Source organism: Stegostoma tigrinum, chromosome 40 (assembly GCF_030684315.1).
Source record: "Stegostoma tigrinum isolate sSteTig4 chromosome 40, sSteTig4.hap1, whole genome shotgun sequence".
Taxonomy (NCBI): domain Eukaryota; kingdom Metazoa; phylum Chordata; class Chondrichthyes; order Orectolobiformes; family Stegostomatidae; genus Stegostoma; species Stegostoma tigrinum.
In genome coordinates this window covers 16,981,308-17,002,608 of record NC_081393.1, presented here as the reverse complement: position 1 = coordinate 17,002,608, position 21,301 = coordinate 16,981,308, and the positions used below count along the sequence as shown (strand labels likewise).

The 21,301-nt window shown below is 40.9% G+C and overlaps 1 protein-coding gene across 1 annotated transcript in view; it reads left to right on the top strand.

The window, feature by feature from the left end:
* tia1 (TIA1 cytotoxic granule-associated RNA binding protein) overlaps window positions 1-18,067 on the top strand; it is a 35,144-nt gene extending 17,077 nt beyond the window's left edge. The window contains exons 6-12 of the mRNA XM_048522735.2: window positions 6,784-6,859; window positions 7,591-7,699; window positions 8,094-8,189; window positions 11,664-11,748; window positions 14,635-14,758; window positions 15,471-15,622; window positions 17,347-18,067. Of these exons, the coding sequence (XP_048378692.1) occupies window positions 6,784-6,859; window positions 7,591-7,699; window positions 8,094-8,189; window positions 11,664-11,748; window positions 14,635-14,758; window positions 15,471-15,622; window positions 17,347-17,470 (766 nt within the window). The 3' untranslated portion in view covers window positions 17,471-18,067. The remainder of the gene's footprint in view (window positions 1-6,783; window positions 6,860-7,590; window positions 7,700-8,093; window positions 8,190-11,663; window positions 11,749-14,634; window positions 14,759-15,470; window positions 15,623-17,346) is intronic.
* The last annotated feature ends 3,234 nt before the right edge of the window (window positions 18,068-21,301 follow it).

Genomic DNA, 21,301 nt, shown 5'->3' with positions numbered 1-21,301 from the left:
GCATCGGATATTTTTGCAACTGGAATCAAACATTGTAGCACACTCGGATTCTTTGATCAGTGCATCCTGCTTTTTAAAACCTTGGAATCTGGCAATTAATGTAACATTCTGAAGTTTACATCAAATGCTGTGACTGTGGACTAGGAAGAGGATTTATGTTAGGCCCTTGGTTGTGTATGCCAAGGGTTTCTGACTTGAGTTTATTCTGCAGGTGTGAAATAATATTTTTTTCAATGTGTTAGAATGTTTTTGCATATGAAAAGTTGAGTCCCTGTGAAGTTGTGAAGAATACAAATGAAGTTGATTGATATCTTTGTGCGGTTCCCAGTGAACCTAGATTTATGGTGTAAAGTGCTTTCTGATCTAGCATATCAGAATATTTTGCAGTAAAGAACTGGTGATCACACTTGAAGTACAGACTTTTATTCTGAATGATTTCATCGAACTATTAAACCTGTCTCCAGGTTAGGATATCTGCCTCAGGTAGACATAAGATATGTGTCATTTTTAGTAAGTGAGAAAGGAGCTGCTCCGTTTTTTTTCGATAAAATTTGTCTTTGTTTATTCCAGTGATTATAGTGTCAGTTTGCTAATTTATTTCAGTTTGTGAGTCCTGCTTTGGACAAATTGGCTGCTTCATTTCCCTTGATTACAGCAGTGATTGCATTTTAAAGATAAAGATTCCCACATTTTAGGATGTCCTTGTGAAAGATGTTCATTATTTGAGAAACAAGCATTTTTATTTTAACATTCTGGTTGAGTGTTATTTTTTGTATTGTGCTGGCTAGCCCTGCTGAACACCACTGACCAGTCAAGGTGACCACATCATTAGATAATTAGTGAGGTACCAAATTGATTGGGATCATTTTCTTTGTGTTGTTTTGCAAATTCATAGGTAGCTGTTGTGAGCAGTGTGAGATGTAGCAACTTGCCTGCTTTTCAGAAATTAGAATAGAGTCCATTTCCCAAGGTATAAATTCAGTTTCTCTCATTTAAGCGTCTGTGTCCGTATGCAATGCAGAACCAAAACCAGAAGTTAGTGGAAAAACTCAGGTCTGGCAGCATTTGTGGATAGAAAGCTGCCACATTTAAAACAGATGCTGACAGACCAGCTTTTCTGTTTTTGTTTCCAATTTCCAGCATCCATGGTTCTTTGCTTTCTTTTTGTTGGCTGTCAAACAGTAGTTTAAATGTGTTCTGTCCCATAATGCTTGGGGACTGCATCAGAGAAATGCCACCGAACAGTAAAAAGTGTTGCATCTTGAACAGAAACATCAATTTGGGTCAGCAGATTATTTTGCTTGGATTTGTTTGTTTCCCTTTCAGAAGCATTTCTTTGTTTAATGTAACTCTATACTTGTTACTTTGTATTCTAAAACCTTTTGTTTTCAAGTTTTGTGTTCAGGTAAGTACAATATATTCCACTTTCAGTGAATTTGAAAGATTTTAACAGCATTTTAAACACTGTGTCGCAGGACTCAATAATTCCTATGTTTCTTGGGCAATTTTTAATTGTTTTTGGGTAATCTACTTAACATTGCTTCAAGTATATTTGGCTAGAATGCCTAAAACGCTGAAAATGACAGATAAAGTGAAGGCCTTCAGACCCTGATAATGTTCCGGCTCAGGAGCGGATGACTTGTGCTCCGGCATTAGCTGTGCCTGGAGCCAAACTGTTTCAACATACTGTCAACTGGGAAATGGCCAGTCCATGTTTACTTCACTTAAAGCAGGACAACCATAATTCAGCCAATTATCGTCCCAGCAGCTTACACTCAGCAAAGCGGTGAGAGGTGCTGTTAACGGGGCTATTAGCACCACTTAGTAAATAAACTGATGCTCAGTTTGTGTTCCACTAGTCTCATTCGGCACCGTTACTGCCACCTTTCAGACTTGGACAAAAGAGCTCAATTCAGAGAGGTGAGATGGAGTGACTGCCCTTGATATTCGAGGCCAAGTTTCATTGAATGGGGCATCGAGGAGCTCTCACAAAGTTGAACTCAATGGAGATCAGATAAACTTTTAATTGATTTCAGCTACACGAGCATAAAGGAAATTCAGTTTTGGTTGGAGTCCCAGGATATCACAGCAGAAATTGCTCAGGGAAGTTGTAATGCCTCTGTTCAAAACAGGAGTCGAGAACCTTAAGCTACGTCAAACTATAAGCTTTATTTTTGTCATTGGGAACATAATGGAATCCATTATTAAAGAAAAGAAACAGGCCTCTGTGCAACCTGCAGAGGGTGTAGTGTGGCAGTTTGCTAAGTATGGGAGTTGGAGTTAGTCTCTTGTCTTAGAATCTAGTACTGATTGTTGCTAGTTCTTTGATAACATCAACTTTTATAGTAGGGTTTATATCCAATGCTTTTGAGCTTTCCTTTTCGAAACTGGCACTTCGCCTCTGGATTTGATGCAAGTTGATTTTGGAGGAATAGTCTCATCTTTAAGGTTAGAACAGGTTTGAGGGTGAAATTTTATGTCAGTCAGAAACTGTTTTATTCCTTGTTAATTAGGTGCTTATGCATCCTGTTGCCTTAATGTGGTAGAGAACATGTAAATTACAGAATTTGCAGATGAGATTCAGCTGGTATTCTGGCTGAAGAAAGATGCCTCAACTTTGGCAGCAAAACAAATACAGTGGACTGCCTGAGAGTAGAAGAGCGATATGATTTGGATTACTTTTGTGAAGTGAAATATTGTGCAAAGTGCATGTTGATAGTCATCCCTAGTTTTTCTAAGGCCTCTTTCCAGTGAGGAATGGAAAGATAATTTCTCTCTACCACCATGAATAATTTGTGACAGAGTTCGTTGCTAGTTGCTGAAACTTTGCTGGTCAATGATTGGAGGCTATGTGTGCATGTGTACCCACAGTTAAGAACTTGAGTCTGTTCCTGTGCTAATGCTAAACGCCAGCAATGATTTCTACGTGTATGATGACTGATGCTTTACTTGAAAGCGTGGGACTATTTTGCAGAGCCATCTGTCCAATTGTTGGTATTTTAAACTTGATGCTTAGGGCGCAGACTGCTTTCTCTAGCTTAATAATCACTCATTCATAAGTACCTCTGGATTGACTATTTCAGTCCACTTGTGGCTGGTCATGCATGTTTGACCTTGTGTAAACCGGATAGCCCAAAGCCCTTAGTCACACCAAGTCATGCTCACCCCCTCATCTCTGTGCTCACTGACCTTGACTGGCTCCGGATTGGACAATGCCTTGATTTTAAAAATTTCAGCCTTGTTTTCAAATCATTTGTCCCCTACTATCTGTAATCTCCCCAGCACCAAACCCCTTCTGAGATGTCTGCATCCCTGTAATTCTTCCAGAACATCCCAAGTTGACATCATTTGATGGGGTATGCCTTCAGGTGGCCAGACCCTCCCAACACTCCTCTGCATCGCTTCCTCCTTTAAGACACTTCTTACAACCTACGACTTAGATAAAGGTTTGAGCTATCTAATACCTTCTTGTGTGTTTGTGTTGTGTTTTGATTTCTAATTCCCCTGTAATATGCCTTTAGCAAGTTTATGATAAATGTGCCATAGAAATACTGCATAAGTTCTTAAAGGCTGTGTGTAATCAACAAGGAATTGTTTTTGCCATGGTTTGGTAGGGATCTTCTCTACAGAACTTGAGTTAACAAGAAAATCCCATAGCATTGATTTTATTTGTAGAGAACGGTTTGTTGAATGGTTCAGAACTTTAAGCCATTTTATTCGTGTTAATAATTCACATCTGCTTAAGTTCATTGATCATAAATGGTAGTGTTGAAATGGTGTAGTAGATGGTGTTAATGCATCACAGTTGTGGCTAGCTTGTTTAAAAATTTTCATTTCACCCACTGCATTCTGCTGAAATCTCCATGGTGGTCTGTCTCCTACTGAATGGTGTGCAAGATTGAACCTGCAATCTCTTATGTTCTCTGTAACAAAACATCTTAAAACATCTCGGTGAGGAAGAGAGATCACTTGCAACTTGTTCAGGTATTTGGAATTTACAGATCTGTTTGGTATGGTAGGGATTTTCTAACTTCCTCACAAGGCCTACCTTAACTTGAACCATCAAAAAAAATCTGCTTCTGTCTTACACAGACAAGAAAATTGGAGTTTAATTACTGTTGAATGTTCGAAGATGTTCTTGCAAAGGGTGTGTTTGTGATGGTTGAGCTTGACTTCCAGTATCCAAAGGGCTTGAGCAATCCTGATGCATTTGTTGTGCACTACTTTGTGCTTGCAGAATGTTGTTCGTCTGTTCCACGCAGCAGTTACAAATCATTGATCATTTGTAAATATGATCTTCGATTCTAGACCAGCGTTGTAGTTTAGGCTTCATGGCTTCAGAACTTCATCCATTTTAGTTTGAGGTGATATGAATTTTTGTTTGGTTTGATGATGTAGTTCAGAAGCAAGTATTATTCCTTCAGCACCCAAGCTTTTAAGGACGCACACGTGCACACAGTTTAACAGACTGAATCAAGACAGAAAACGACTTTCAGGGATATAGAAGCATTCTGTAGTAAATCTGTAGTTTAACGCAAACAACCGTTTCTACCTTTCGCTTCTGGACTGTTTGCCTGTCGAGAAGCCAGGACCCCCAAATGGGGAAGAGGGGCAGTGAGCATCAGCTGCTTTCTTCGGGTTGACCTTGAAGTGACCTGCATTTCTAACAATGACATTGGGTACTCGTGGATTAAACCTTTCATGTGGGGCACCTGGTTAATATACCATCTTGTGTTTTGTACAATTTTTTGTCAAATGTTAAGTTTCTGTCATCATTGTTGCAATAGAACCAAAAAAATTGAACAGCATGAGGTACACTAAGGGTATTTGAATTATGATGCTTTATGACTGCTAATATAGGTCTTTGGCAGTCCTCTCAGTTAATCTTTCAAAGCATGATGGTAGTACTGGATTGAACAGCGGGTCTTTGTGCCACCATGTCGGACACAGTGGCGGGGTCTTTCTCTATTCTTGTCAGGCTTATTGGGTATGGTTAAATGGAAGTGAATTCTGAGATTGGATCGAATTGGAAATTTCCCTGGGAATTGCCAGGATTGTATGGTATGGTGATATGGACCAGGCACCCAGCTGTTGTGTTAGGAGCTGTGTAGCATTGTAAATCAAAACTGGAGAATTGAAGAGAAACAGAACTTGCATACAAGAGTTTTCTCAAATTGAGGCATTGTGTGGTTAAAACGTAAAGAAATTGCACAAGCTGTAACTTGGTTGCTGCTTCACAGCTTCCTTAAAAGGTATGTATACTTGACGGTACTTTGGAGGTTTCTTTTGCAGACCTCGGATAAAATCCGATCTATGAGGGCCACTAAAAATAAGCCAGGTGTCGGCTGTTTACGGTGCAACTTTGGAACAGTGAATTTAACGTGATTGGAGCATTGAAGGCACAGTACAAGATTACACTAGATTTGTGCTGCAGTTTGTGTCCTCTACTCTTGATCCACCAGTGTTGGTCTTTCGCATGTAATTGTTTGGTAATTTCGCATTAAACATGGAGTCCAAACCGTTTTTATACTGAAGCATGTCAAAGATGTTACCAAAACATTCACACCTCAAGGTAAAAACCGCACTTTATTCATCCTAGCGGTAGCTTTCTTTTTAAGTGTGCTTAAATTTATTCTTGAGTTAATAAATTGCCTAAGAAACATCTTATGCGAACAATCCACTTATTTGGGAAAAGGAAGATACACCATAGTTGGGTTAAAAATCAGTTTCAAATAATAGGGCTCTGGTTATTTTACAGAATGTCTCTGAAGAATGGACAGGAATTCCATGGCTAACTGCAAGGGACTGTCACAGTGGATAATCGTTCACTCAGTTGTAGATGTCTTATTTCGTTTTGTCTTTGTATACAGATATAATTGACTTTGTTTTTTTTTACTCTGTGCGTAAAATAGTTCTCAATCAGTTCTTTAGTGATCTGATCCTGTCTATTTATGATGCACTTTTCATGATATTGATGCTAGTCTGCGTAGTTCTTGTTAACACTTTGGAAGTACAGTGTCTTATTAGTGTTTTCACTTTCTCTGAATATTGCAACCGTTTCTGAAAATCTCAATTTCTCAAAATTTACAGCTGCCCACAGTCCAAACAGGGGGTAACGAATTCACCCTACCGAGAAACTAAAAGAATTGTTAACAGGCGATGTATGCCTTTTAATTCCTATTTTTTATTTTTCTAGTTTTTTTTTCTATTTCATATACTGTATTTTTAAGAATAGGTAGAAAACTTGTTGGCAACAAGTACTAAATAATGTGCATGGTTAAGGAAAGCCATTCAATTAATCTTAGATTCTACAATGTATTTTTTTTGTCTTTTTGATTTGGCCTGGTGATTCATAACTAGGAATAGCTGCTTTGACCATGCCTAGCAGATGGTTTACATTTTTTTAAATGAATGAACTTACAAATTATTTGAGTAGCTTTTAAAAAAAAATTCTGTAAGAACATTAGCCAGCTCAGCTACAGTTTGCATGTTTACCACATTAAAGTTAACAATGCTGTTTTAAATGAATGAGCAAATCAAGATGTAGTGAACTAGCAAGTGAAGACATAGTACATTGTATAGTGGCGAAGGAGAAAGGTGCTTTGTAGAATATGGCACTCTTGCAATAAGTGGTCCCTATATCAAAGGTGAGACGTGATGAGTTGACAATAAGCAGTGTGTGTGCGCGCGCGTGTGTGGTTCTTGTCTTTTTATTCTTTACAGTCACCTTATTCTGACAAGAAGCCTGTTTATTTATTATATTTTATTTATTTGTGTTTCCAGCGATGCTAGAGTGGTCAAAGACTTGGCAACTGGAAAATCCAAAGGGTATGGCTTTGTGTCCTTCTACAATAAGTGGGTAAGTCGGTCAATGCCCACACTGGATCAGTTACTGGACAGAAATGAGAGCAGTCACTTTAGCAGCAGATGAGCACTTCGATAAATCCTGAATGTATAATTTGTCGAAGGAGCCAACAACAACCCTGTTTGTGAGCTAAACAAAGAAACACATACAAACCACACTGAATGTCAAGTGGTTCTTGCCTTCAACAATGACACCTTAAAGAAACCCTCACTTCCTTCTTATGCACCCAAACATCCTTCCAACATTTCACCTTTGGCACTCCATTCCCTCTCTGACTTCATTTTCAGCAACAGAGCATTCAACAATTTTTTTTAAAATTGCCTATTTGGTAGATGTTTGGGTCAGTCGTTCCATCCCTTTCAAAGACTAACGAAAGCCTAACACATTGAACTTGTTCTCAGCATCCCTCTTGCCAAAGGTTGCTTTCTGATTATGCACTTTCTCAGCTCTGTGAAGCACTTGCAGTTTAGACGTTAGAAAGACCCCTATTTTTGGAGATGCAGAGCAGTGGCGGCATGTCACATTTGGGCAAATGCAGGAGGCTTATGATGGGTGAATATATGAGGCTTTTGGTTGGGCTTAGCCCATTGCATAGGTTATTAGAACAGTGGTGATGAGTAGAGCACCTACTAATGTGAATTGCCAAAAGTCTTTTGTGGTGAAAATTTTGATGGTTTTGTCCAGTTACTGAAGCTTTGTTTCTCTCTCATTGCATTTAATTGCAGGATGCTGAAAATGCCATTCAACAGATGGGAGGGCAGTGGCTTGGAGGGAGACAGATCCGAACAAACTGGGCAACCCGCAAGCCCCCTGCCCCAAAGAGTACATCAGAGCGTAAGTTCAGTAAGCAACATGTTGGAGATCCAGCAACTTGCAGGTTTTGTGTAAGGTTAGAAAATAAGAGTTTTCCAGTCTAGAATGTGAGGACAGTGAATGTCTGACCTGCCCTGATAATGTAGTTTACTCAGTCGCTAAGTTCTAACCATAAGGGCATATATGTGAATTCTGTTTAATGCATGCCATAGGGTAAATTATGGGCTTGGTCATTTTCATGGATGAAATGGTGATGGCAGACATGTGAAATGCCAATGTTTCCTCCTTTGCAGGCTAATTTGGTGAATGAGATTTTTCAGAAGCAAAGATACTATATTCAAAATCTTCCGCTCTTTGACACTGCAGCTTTTTAACAAATTTGCTTGACTTATACACTCTCTTTGCCCTTCTGCAGCAAATACCAAACAGCTCTCCTATGAGGAAGTTGTAAATCAGTCCAGTCCCAGCAATTGTACCGTCTATTGTGGTGGCATAGCAGTTGGACTTACAGGTAAATACTCAGTATCTGAAATCTATGTTTTCATGCTGTGGCTATAGTGGGGAGAAGTTGCAGTGATGGTAAGATTGCCTGCTGCTTGAAGAGGTCTTTTATTCTTGCAAATGATGTGCATTTCACCCATCTGCGTCCATGCAGGCTAGGAAATGCTAACTGAGCAGCAGGGTGCTGTATTTGAAAAGCAAAAAAGATCCAGTTTTATTCTTGAAGTAATGGTGCAATTTCCATTTCTGTACATTTGCGCCCATCGGTTTGAGCACTGGCAAATTTCTGGTCTGTGTGCAGTTCTGTGCTTTTATCAGTGTTAAAAATGTCTGTCATTTCCTCATCTACTCAATTAATCAGTGCAGTTCCTTTTGAAATGCTTTTACTCATTAAGGTTTTCATCTAGCACTAACAACACATTTTATTATATTTCCTGAACTACTGTCAGCAGCCACTTGTTTAAAAATTTTCAGTGACTTGTACCTTCTGACAGTTGCTGCTAAATCATTTTATTTCAGATGACTCATTTGTTGCTTGCCAGTTTTATTTTGTTAGTTAATAAGGCTGAGTGGTACTGGTGCCTCTGTGAAACTTCAAATGTCAGCTCCAAATCAGGAATGGGTTATCAAGTTAACTCTCTTCGCTCTTTAGTGTGACACAGGATAAACCTGCTGCTACCCGCTTCTGAAATTCGCTCGCACTCTCAACCCCATCAGGCATTTTGAGGCTGATAACCAGTCTTTCCAGATGCCCAAACTGCCTGTGTCATTTGGGGCTGGTTCAAATACTGTAAGCGATAAGCCCTCGAGGAAATGAAACGTGGAAAGCTTGCATCAAGTAACTTTGAGCTGGTGACTCAACCTCAAGTCCCTGGAGGAAATGGCTAGTATCCAGCATATTGTCTAACTGACCTCTTGAAGTTTTCCACCCTTAGACTTGAAACAGGGTGGGGTGGCTCAGTGGTTAACTCTGCTGCTTCACTGCGCCAGACACTCCTCCAGTTCGATTCCACCCTCTGGTGACTATTTTTGTGGAGTTTGTACTTTCTCCCCTGTGTCTGCACAGGTTTCCTCTCCCAGGCCAAAGATGTGCAGGCTAGGTGGATTGACCGTGCTAAATTGCCACATTGTCTAGGGATGTACGGGTTGGGTAGATTAGCCAAGGGAAATGTAGGGTTACAGGGATAGAGATGGGCTGTGGATTTAGGTGGGATCCTTTTTGGAGGGTCACTGCAGACTTAGAGTCATAGAATCATAGAGTCACACAGCACGGAAACAGACCCTTCGGTCTAACCAATCTGTGCCAACCATAATCCCAAACTAAATTCGTCCCACCTGCCTGCTGCTAGTCCATCTCCCTCCAAACCTTTTCCTGTTCATGTACTTACCCAAATGTCTTTTAAACATTGTAATTGTACCCACATCCACCACTTCCTGAGGAAGCTTATTAAACATGCGAAGTGTAAAAATTTTGCCCTTCATGTCTTCGGACAATGTTTTTCAATTTTAACTTAAATGCGTGGAATTAAGACCACTTTTTTTTTTGGCAGCTATTGATTTTTCGAGATAGGAATTTAACTTCCAGAGGTAAAATCGGAAGAATTTGATATCTTAGCTGTGTTAGATACATCAGTGGCTCCTTGTGTTGGATAGGGCAAAACCTCAAACAGCTTTATTTTGGAGGTGCTCACTCTAGAGGTAGCAAGGACAGAGAGAGCTGTTTGGTGTCCAAAATGGCCAGTGTTCACATTATGTTGCGTGATTGGACTCTGAAAGTTACAGTCCACCATACTTACTTAGACAACAGCAGCCACAAAATCCATTCTTTGGAGCAAAGGCAAATCGATGGCTGTGTAGCAATGCCAAGCAAACAAGCATTTATCATTGAAATAATTATTCAGAACGGCAGCATAATGATTAGCTTGATGGGCTGAATGGCCTGTTTCCGCACTGTAGTGATTCCTATGATCCTGTGAAATCATAAGTTGCTGCTATTATTCCCTAAAGCAGTAAATCTCAAATCCATGCTGATAAATATTGCAAGATTTCATGTTTAGAAGCAAGCTCCAAATTATTTTGTATGAATGTTCTGCTTTCACAGAAAATCATCAACTGTTATGTATCTACAGTAATAAATCATGTATGTATTTGACTAGTTATCAACACAGTATGCTTTTGGGATGCCTGTAACCTATTATATATGTTATTAATGCGCATTAATCTCAAGACCTTAACCTGCTGTGGAAGCAAGTTGGAAGTGCGAGAGGAGACTGTCTCTGGCATAAAGAAGTCCAGCAAAAATAGGGAAAATGGAACAAAAACAAAGCTGCTGGGGAAGTTCGGCAAGTTTGGGAGCATCTGTGAAGGAAGAAAAGAGTTAACGTTTCAGGTCCGATGACCATTCCTCTGAGTCACCAGACCTGAAATGTTAACTCTGTTTTTTCCTTCACAGATGCTGCCAGACCTGCTGAGCTTTTCCAGCAGCTTTGTTTTTGTTCCTGATTTACAGCATCCGCAATTCTTTCAGTTTTTATTTAGGGAAAATGGTTATCGGATGAATTCTCCACTCAGTGTCATTACCTGGCACGGGGAAGATGGCTGTGATTGTTAGAGATCAGTCATCGCAGCGACAGGACATCCCTGTAGGAATTTCTCAGGGTAGTATCCTCAGCCACCTTCAGATCCTTCATCAATGATCCTTTCTCCATCATAAAATCAGATGTGTGATGATTCCATAATGTTCAACACCATTTGTGATATCTCTCATACTAAAATAGTCCATATCTAAATGCTTCAAAACCTGGACATTATCCAGGTCTGGGCTGATAAGTGCCCGATGATGACCATATCTAACGAGAGAGAGCCTAACCATTGACCCACAGCATTCAATTACAGTACATTTTCTGAGCTCCCCATTGTCAACATCCTGGGAGTTACCGTTGGCTGGAAGCTGATTGGACCAGCCATATCAACACTCCTGCTTCAGAAGTAGGCCTGAGACTCTGAATCCTGCAGCCAGTAACTTAGCATTTGTGCAAGTCAGTGGTATGATGGAGTACTCTCCACTTGTTTTGATGAATGCAGCTCCAACAACATAAAATTAGATTGAAACTGTTCAGAGCCAAGCAACCTGCTAAATTGGGACCACATCCACAAGCATTGAATCCCACCACTGCAGCTCAGCAGTAGCAGCAGTCTGTACCACAACAGAATGCACTGCGGCAGTTCACCAAGGTTCTTACGATAGCTCCTTCCAAACCCATGACCACTACTGTTGAGAAGCATAAGGGCAGCAGATCCTGGAACTCCCTCCCTCCCTAACGGACTGCCAGGGTTCACTAAGGCAGCTAACTGCTATCTTTTCAAGGGGCAACTAGGGACTGGCACTATTGCTCATCCAACTGGCAATGCTTACATCCCATGAATGAAAATTTTAAAAGTTGATGGTCAAGAATTACATTTAAAATTAATATCTGTCTTTTAGAGCAACTTATGCGCCAGACATTTTCGCCCTTTGGACAGATCATGGAGATCAGAGTGTTTCCTGAGAAAGGATATTCATTTGTACGGTATGTTTCAGCCTTTGAACAGTTTGTCTTTGAATTGATTTTCAATCTCTGAGAATGAACTGAGAACCTCTGTAGCTGTTTAAGGGGAGCAAACACATTTGGGTTTCTGTTGCACATTGTGAGATCTCCCAAAATGTGTCATGTGATGTGAATTGCTTTAAAGTGACATCACTGTGCCACCACATCATTTGGTTTGAGGACAGAAAGCCAAGACAAACAGTGGTGCGATTTAATTTTGGGTGAAATCAATTCACTCAGCTTTAATGTTAGAGGGAGGAGTGTTGGACAGGATACAGAGTTCTTGCGTCTTAGTGGTTCCATGGGATCTCTGTTGTCCTCTCTTCAGATCTTGAATGTAGTGTCAGTTGCCAGATCCATACCCACATTGTCATGACACTACATATGAAAGCTTTCAGTTGAGTTTCCATCACTGCTGCAATTTAGTCATCACTAAATTGTAAGGCTGCTTGTCTGATCTAATGAACAAGCATAAATTTCCTCCCTACTAAATATTGAGGCATTTGTTTGTTTGCCATTCCCTCCACACTTCCTGTTCTGGAAGCAACCAATCTGCCCTCTCCTGAGTGACTAACTGGGATTAAACTAGACTGTTTACAAAGTCAGTGTCTATCTTGATGTGCCCCTGAAACTGCCCCCTGATTAGCTAATGACCACGTTTGTACAGTCTCTCTGGACCCCTCTTTGCACTTATTACTTCATCTGACTCCACATCTGCTTCAACTCATCTGTTCCTGTCACCCTCAACGTGCCTTTTGATGCATTGATTTCTGGTTAAGCAAGCTTGTGCTTCCAAATTCTCATCCTCCTTTTCAGATCCCTTCATGACCTCTCATTTCCCAGCTCTGTAATCTGCAGTCTTCCAATGCAGCTACACGCATCCAGTTCTGAATTCTTCTCACTGCTAATTTAAATTACTCTGCCAATGACACAGCTGTTAAAAGTTCAGAGGTCTTGAATTCATTGAATCTTGAATTGAAGACCTTGAATAGGTCTTGAAATCTAAACGACTTCGCCTTTCTGTCTCCTTACCACATTTGAGCTATTTATTAAAACTGACCTCTGGTCAAGATTGTGAACATCTGCCTTCGTGTTTACTTCTGGGGCTAAACACCATATCTTGATAATGGTGCTGTGAAGTGCTTTGCAATGTTTCATCATACTAAAGGCTCTTCTTGGGTCTGTGAGAGTATATTAACTCGTATAATTCCTGTAACGGATGTGTCACAGATTCTGGATGGGAACAGGATTTTGAGACCATTAACGAGTGCCCTTCAAGCAGCATTGAATGGGAACTTTGACCCTGTAGAACGGTACTTGGCTTGTTTACTTCACTACCAAGCTTGCACTGCACTTAACTCATCAGGCGAGCTCCTAATGAAATAAAATGCGGTTGCCTGTAACAGTCCAAGTGGGTCATTAGAAAAGGTACGGAGACGACGACACAATCGTGTTACCCTGCATATTATGTTAGGTTTATACTGTGAGCATTTGGGTTAGTTTAGCAGTGTAATCACTATTCCAGTGGTGACTCATCATCTTGCTGGTTCCTTGGCACAAACTTTTAAAATCTCAGACCTATTCAGCTTCTACAAGTTGTCAGTTTTTAATTGCTGAATTTTATAAATGACAGCTGTTGCATTGGCTGAAAAGCTTCCTTGTAATTTCCTGGAAAATACTTCCTGCAAATATTTATTCACTGCTTATGTCCAAGAAATTCTGTGGTGGACAACCTGAATGGAAAGAATGGATTTCGTCTGTTTTGAAGACTTCTTTTTGAGCCTTCTGATGTCTTTGTACTGTTGACTAATTTCAATTCACATCTAAATTAAATATAGGTATAGCAAAAAGAATTGGTAGCTTTGAATGAGTGTTGTCTGTATATCACTGAATCCAGACAATGTTTTGCTTATGTTATATGTTGGAAGAATTTTTAGCAGTGAATTTTTTTTTTGCCAACCAGATCTGCTACTTGAACAGATTAGTGACATAAGATACAGGAACATTTCTGTGTCAGATACGAATGCCACCAATTGCATTCGTATTACTGGTTAATGCATTGGTTGAAGCATTTTTAGAGTGTTCTGCAAGTAGGCACAACTAATTTCTAAAGCATGGAAATTGACAGTGATTCAGACATTTGTCTTCTCGGACCATATCGTTATCTTGGCAAACTGCTGTTGACTCTACCTTAAAACCAAACTGCAGTGATTTAAAGGCAGATTATGCGGTTTGAAAAGCTAGGCTCTCGTGTTTGCTAGTTGGAAAGTTAAAGACAGTTTCCTTTTTTAAGAATTAATTTGTGGAGGAAGTTAATGTCAGGAGAGAAGGCCATAATTTAGGGAGGAGCTGTCACTGATGAACTGAAGTCCATCAGAGTCAAGGCATTGTGAATGAATTGGGTGAAAGTAGCTGTTTCTTTGTTTGGTGTATGTTGCCTAACACTGGAAGCGTGACCAGCTTTTACCAATATGTCAAGGAGCCTCAACATCTGATAATTTTCAGGATGCCTTAAATCTGGCTCCTGTGAAAGTCCAATTAAGGGGGTAGTGAATGAGAGAGGAATAATTCTGCACTTGCTAAGGAGAGACACAGTGGTTTGTCATAACGTAGGAAGGAAAGCTCAAAGGAAGTATCATAAAAGCTGGTCAGATGTCCAGAATCAGGCAGTTAATTGCCAAACAAATTCAAAGTCCATTTCTCAGTCTATTGTTGAAATTTGACGTGTCTTTTTTCTTAGTGGCTGCTTTGTGCCGGTATCGTGCTTATTATGGCTCCCTGTGTCCCGAGAGTGAAACTCAATCTGCAGTAATTGTTGCCTGGAAGTAATTCTTGCCCTGTAATAATTTTTGCTGTGTGCTTTCTTAGCTTCTCATCGCATGAAAGTGCTGCACACGCTATCGTCTCAGTCAATGGAACCACCATAGAAGGACATATCGTCAAGTGCTACTGGGGCAAAGAAACACCCGATGGAATGGGCCAATTTCAGCAGGTAAAGTTTGACAGGAATCAGGTTTTGTTCACCCCCCACCCCCCAAATTTTGTCTGAATGCTTGATGTGACAAAAAAGGGATAGCTGTTTCCACTATTTTCTTATTTGGGTGTGTTTTTGGAAATCTTGAGAGACAATAATAGTGCGATTTAAGCACTCCGCATTTTTGAAAGGTAACATTTTCAACCGAAGGTAAACTTGTTTTGGGCGGCACCACTTGTTTGGGCCATACACGAGTTATCTTGTCAAGCAGACCTTGTCACCGAAACGTTGAACTGGTTCCTACAGCTGCACTTTCAAGTTAATGATCTATTCCTCGAGCTTGAGGGCTGGAAACCTTGCATTGGAACTGATGTTCAACTGATCAGGAGCCAAACAAGTCTGAATGATGTCATGATGGAAATAGAATGAAAATGGGGAAAGGTCAAATGAGGCATTGTTTTGTTTGTTTCAGTTGTGCACCACAGGCATTCAAGCAGCATCATTACTGCAAGAAGTCTTTAAAATCTCTTTTATGTGACGTGGGCATGCGTTTGTGGCTGGGCCTTGGAAAGGTACCCTTCTTGAACCACTGCATCCATCTAGTCAGTTACTTAGCAGTTCGGCCGTTTCATAGGCAGCTGGGAGTCGAGTGTATTACTGTGAGCAACTTAAAGAAAATATAATCCTCATACATCTCTGACAACCCCTCTTCCTTTGTTTTGTCTTTCAGCAAAATCAGATGGGTTACGCCCAGCCTTGGAGCCAGTTTGGCCAGTGGTATGGAAATACTCAACAGTTCGGCCAATATATGCCCAATGGCTGGCAGATGCCTCCTTATGGAGTTTATGGACAAGCCTGGAACCAACAAGGATTCAGAGTGGAGTATGGCAATTTTTGTCATTCTTGTTCTATCTATTAATGTGGATTCTTGTGTATTTATCAACCCACCTGTTAACAGCATTGCAGGGGAGTAGTTTTCAGGAGCTGTGTTCTTCTTTGGTTTGAGAGAGAATTGGCTATGCGCATGACTCCTGGTTTCAGTGTGACTTTCCTGATGCCTACAGTGATAGCTTCTTGTGCACAGACATCTGAGTTACTATGTGCCCTGAAGACTGCCCAAAGAATAAAATCTAATCGGAGCTTTGATTTGCTTTAAACTGTTGACCAGAGTGGTGTTTTTATGCATTATTGATGGAGAGTGTGCAGAGGAGATTTGTAAGAATGTTGCCAGGGCTGGAAAGGCCAGGATCATTGTTCTTTGAACAGAGGAGGCTGAGGGATGATGACTTATGAGTGTCCAAAATAATAAGGTGCTTGGATAAGGGGGGGCTTGTTACTGCGAGGAGTGAGAGAGCACTCACCAGTGGTATGGGTTGAAGGCCATAGGCAGAACAGTTAGATAGGAAATGAGGAGAGCCATATCCCCTGAAGGTTTGTGTTTTGAATTTGCCGTCCAGTTTGGTAGTGGAAGCAGAAGCCCCCAGATCGCGTTAAACAGTCCTGGATCTGTATCTGAAGCGGTAGAACCTGCAAGGCTATGAACCAGGTGCTGGATCAGAATGAGCAGCTAATTTTTACTTCCGACCAGCAGAGGCATGGTGGGCTGAATGGCTTCTTTATGCTATACCTTTTCCGTGCTTCTGTCACCCAGACGCATGCCCTAAACTTTGTGTAATTGACAGTGCCTTCAAAAAAAAAGACTGTTTTATATAAACAGCATTCTACTGCAATCTTCTGAAGATAGGGGCTTATAAAACCATAAGGAGTATAGATCAGGTTAATGATAGGTGTCTTTTCCCTGGGGTATGGGGATTACAAGACTAGGGTGTATATTTTTAAGGTGAGAGGAGAGAGATTTTAAAAAAGACACAAGGCGCTATTTTTTTTTACACAGTGGTTCATGTGTGGAATTAACTTCCAGAGGAAGTGGTGGATGCGAGCACAGTTACAACATTTAAAAGACATTCGGACGAGTACAAGAATAGGAAAGGTTTGGGGGCAAATGGGCCAGGAGCAGGCAGGTGGGATTTCTTTACTTTGGCACTACGGTTGGCATGGGAACTGGGGGAATATTTTTAAGGTGAGAAGAGAAAGATTTAAAAGAGAGCTGAGGGGCAGCTTTTTGACACCCAGGGTGGCTCGTGTGTGGAATGAATTGCCAGAGGAAGTGGTGGAAGCAGGTACGGTTACAATGTTAAAAACATATTTGGATAGGTACATAAATAAGAAAGGTTTAGAGGGACATGGGACAATGAGACTAGTTCAGTTTGTGAAACTTGGTTGGCATGGACAAGTTGGACTGAAGGGTCCGTTTCCATGCTGTATCACTCTGTTTCATGTACTCAAAAGATAAAAGTAGTGTGTTCAATGCTGCAGCCTCTCTTACATTTAAATGACTTAAGTGACAGTACATAAGCATTTCAAAAACTGGTATCTCTTAGGCTCATAATTATTCAACGCATGTCATCTACATTATAGCAGTGGTCTTACAGGCACAGCACAGAGAAGGCCTGTGGTCCCTTCTGTTTCTATTATTTCTTATTCACTACATAATCCCAGTTGTGTTGTGTTGCCTATTCTCATCAATGTTTTCTGTCTTCTTGCAGCCAGACACCGTCCACTGCTGCATGGATGGGTGCTAACTATGGAGTCCAGCCTGCACAAGGTCAAAGTCCCAGTGTGATAACCAACCAAGCAGGATTTGGCATGGCAGGCTACCAGACCCAGTGAGCAGAAAGGACTCTCTCTTCCTACCTATAGCCAGTGGTTTCCTGCCACAGCGGACACGTCAAGCCTTTGTTTACTTAAAAGATTTTTTTTTCAAAAGCTAGATCAATGAAACATGTCAACTGCGTTGTATTTATTTTAAAAGGAAAGCAATTCATTTTAGAAATCATGGAAATTTGTCTCATCCAAGCTTCTGTCGAAAGATGCTGGATGTCTGCCAATTTTTGTGTCCAGTTTTCTTCAAAACGAAAATTAAAATCCGTTTCCTGTGGCCCTTGGCGAGAATAAACAAAAGCAGGGATTTCTAACTAACGCTGCCACTTTTATAAAATGAGGCAGCCGAATTGCACAATATTAGTCACATGTTTCTACTACACATGCTGGGCAGTTTAGTTTTGCATTCCACAGATTTGATTTCAAAGTGTAAAATTTAATAATCCTATGTTTTCCACATTTCTGTTGTACAAGGCCGTACTTTGTAAATGTAGGAGGTTGTGCAAAATGAAGATCCCTTCGGAACATGGAAAAACAAATGTGGAGTCCCTGGAGCTCTCAGCATGTACACAGCATAGTTTAAGGCAATGAAATACTATCGTAAAATTTTTATTTCTGTGTTTTTTTTGTTACTTTGAAGTAGTATTTTAATCACTTCATTAAAGGAAACACGTCAAAAACTTAGTGATGTTGTAGAGAAAGCACTTCTGAGTGTTGACTTGGATTCTGGCTGCTTTCCCAGTGTTTCTCTGAAGATTCCCTGGTCTGAGCAGTGCAAATCCGAGTGGAGTTCTCTTTGACACTGCAGAATGCTAGGGCATTCTCAGGAACTGGCTAAAATTGAAATTTCCAGATCTGTAGGTGAAGCATTCCTAACCAGTTTAGGCTGCTTGCCTACTACCAGAATCTGAATTTGGGTTTCCATTTTAAAATTAATACACACAATCGTTATTAAATAATGTAAGACACCAGTATAGCTACTGTCAAAATAAAACTGGCAACAGAGAGGGTGGGCAGGGAAGATCTTGAAGGACTCTGACTTAAGGCAGCGTTTCTGGTTTTGCCTGAATTTGCATGTACAGATAATTACGAAATACACAACCTCCACTGTTTCCACAAGGCAACCTGGTTTTTTTTGGTTTGGTGCCTACTTCTGGTTTTATTGTTTTCCGCATGCTTTTTTTTTTGATTTCAAGAGGCTGATGGTAGGAATCAAGATCACTGTCATAGTTGGCTACTGACTTGAGTGTCGGCTTGTAAACACTTGCAGGAAGTTAGCAGCAGCAGTGTCTTAAAGGCTGCAGTTTGTTTGGGATCGTTGTGCATCTCAAACCAAGATATCAGCCTGCGTACATGAAAGGCGACTGGAGAGAGGGATGTGGCGGGGGTGGGTGGGGGGGAATTTGTGTAAAATTTTAATACTGTCAGTGATATGCCAGCACGGCAGCGGCAGCACTGGCTGGTCACATGTTGGTTGGGCAGGGGTCGGGACTGTTTGCCTAAACCATTGCAGCACGCCCATCTGCCACGGTTGATATGTTTTGTCTGTTCTTGGCTAAGTCCCTGTTTGCAGCACCCGGGGGATGGGGAAAGAAAAGAATTTGAAAAGAAAATCTCTTGACGTGTCTCTTCAGAGGGTGTTCTGAATGATGTTCTCTAGTGTAAATGATCAGCTGTGCTCACAATATTGGCTGCATATGCATAAAGAGGTACTGTAACTGTATTTTACTGCATATCAGTTGTGTGTTGGTTTTAAAATGTTCCGTCCAAGGATTATTGGGGGAGAATTTGTATTTCTTTTCCCTGCCGGTTGTCTCTTCAGCAACTTGCGATTGTCTGGGAAGTCCTACCAGCCGAGATTCTCTTCCATAGTCAGGAATTTGGGAAGACTGCTAACTTTACCAAGCTTTCTTCAGTATCGTCTTGATGTGATTGTCCACATTTGCCTGGGCTTCTGATCTAAAGGGTCAAATGGGGCTCTGTGCCAACTCAACTAATTTAGAACATGTTAAGGGACAAAGGGTGAGACAGCTGACTTGCCATTAAGTCATTTGGTCCAGACACAGATGTGTACTGCACACAAAAGGATCCGGTCATTCGAATCCTCTTCTGTAGAATACTTGTTGCATCAGTGAGTCAAATGTGAAAATGTTTTATTTTCTCTTTTCCAAGTCTGTTAGCTTGACAAACGCACCTGCGGACTGGCCACAAAAGGTATCGAGGCCATCTGTGACTTGCCCTAAGGTGACTTTGTGTGCAGGTTCTTGCCAGATACACTATATGCACATTTAACCAATTTTAAAATGGGTTAATGTATTTTTTATTGGATTGTTTGGCGAAGTTTTTTCATAATAGATGCTACATTTAGTTACCAAAATGTGTAACTGGTTGGCCCGGCCCCAGGAGTTTTAAATAAATTGTCTTTTTGGAGTGGATTGATGCACTGCAGATTAATCTTTCAGAACATATGGATCATTTTGTTTTTAAGAAATCCTGACCTAGAAAATGCTGGAGACTATATCCCTTCTGTGAATCTAAAAGGGCTGACACTTGGAAGCGACTGCTGTTGTTTCCAGTTGCCGTGGTTCATGTGGAACTATTACGTTTTCCTCCTAGTGGTTCGTTGGACATTGTAGCAGATGAATCACATTGAAAAGAGGTGTTGCCAAAGATGGTGTTCATGTGTTTCCTCCCAATTCTCTTCCCCTAAAACTGAATCTCCTGCTTGTGCATGTCCTCCGTCAATTAACTGAGTAAAAGACAAAACAAACTTTCTGATGGAGTGAGACTGTTCGTGTGCAGCATTCTCCCCCTCCCCCCCCCCCCCCCCGCCCCCCCAAACCACACCCCATCATCCACCCACATTAGGTACTGTAGCCTGGGAGATTGGGATGGAGGGCTCTACCCACTTAGCCTCCCTGAAGTCATCAGAGGGGACCTGCACTTACAGGCTTCCGTGTGGGTTGGAAGTGCATTTTCAGACAGATGAGTTGGGGAAAATAAACGCAGCCTGAGCAGGCCACAAAGAAAAGGGATAAAGTCTCTATTTTCTGTTTGAACTGCGTCAGCATTTTAAAGAAAACAATTCACCTCAGGGGAATTCTATTCCAGGCAAAAATCACATGAACTAGGTTTGTGAAGGACCAATTGACTTGCATTCGGGTTTGTTAACTGCACGGCCTTGTTGGTATTAAACTGTAGCAGTTATTAACAGTCAATAAATAAAATGGTCATTGGGCCATTATACTGAACAGCTCCATTCTGTTTAATCACAGTTTTTTAATCATTTGCTTGTGTAGTGGTATCTTACAACTGATGAAATGTACTGGAGAGTTGTGCCAAAACTGATTGCTTGCTTTGATAATGAGATTGATATCGATTCCTGTCTGTACATTTGTGCCAATTCTCACTTGATAAGAAGTGGGAGACATTTGTTAGACCCAGTCAGTGCACAGTTCTGTCTTTGATATTGTCGTGCCATTAGGCTTTGGATTCTTTACCAGCAGCAACTTTTGCTGGAGCTCCTCACATTAACATCAGCTTGCATCTATACGCTGCCTTGAACTGAGAAAACCCCATTCCACAAGCATGCTCTGCTTCGGTTCAGCGATGTGACACGTCTGACTTTTAAACTGAAGGAGTGGTGGAAAGGAATATTGTGGATAGACTGGTAAGATTGGCCATAATCTGAATGAATGGCAGGGCAGGCTTGAGAGCCAATTCTTGCTTCAAATTTGTGCATTCGTACAATCAGCAGCAAAGAGTCCCTATGATAATTATGGTTTGCATTGAAATGTTTTGTGACCATGATATCTTTGCTCAGTTAATGATTGCATGCTG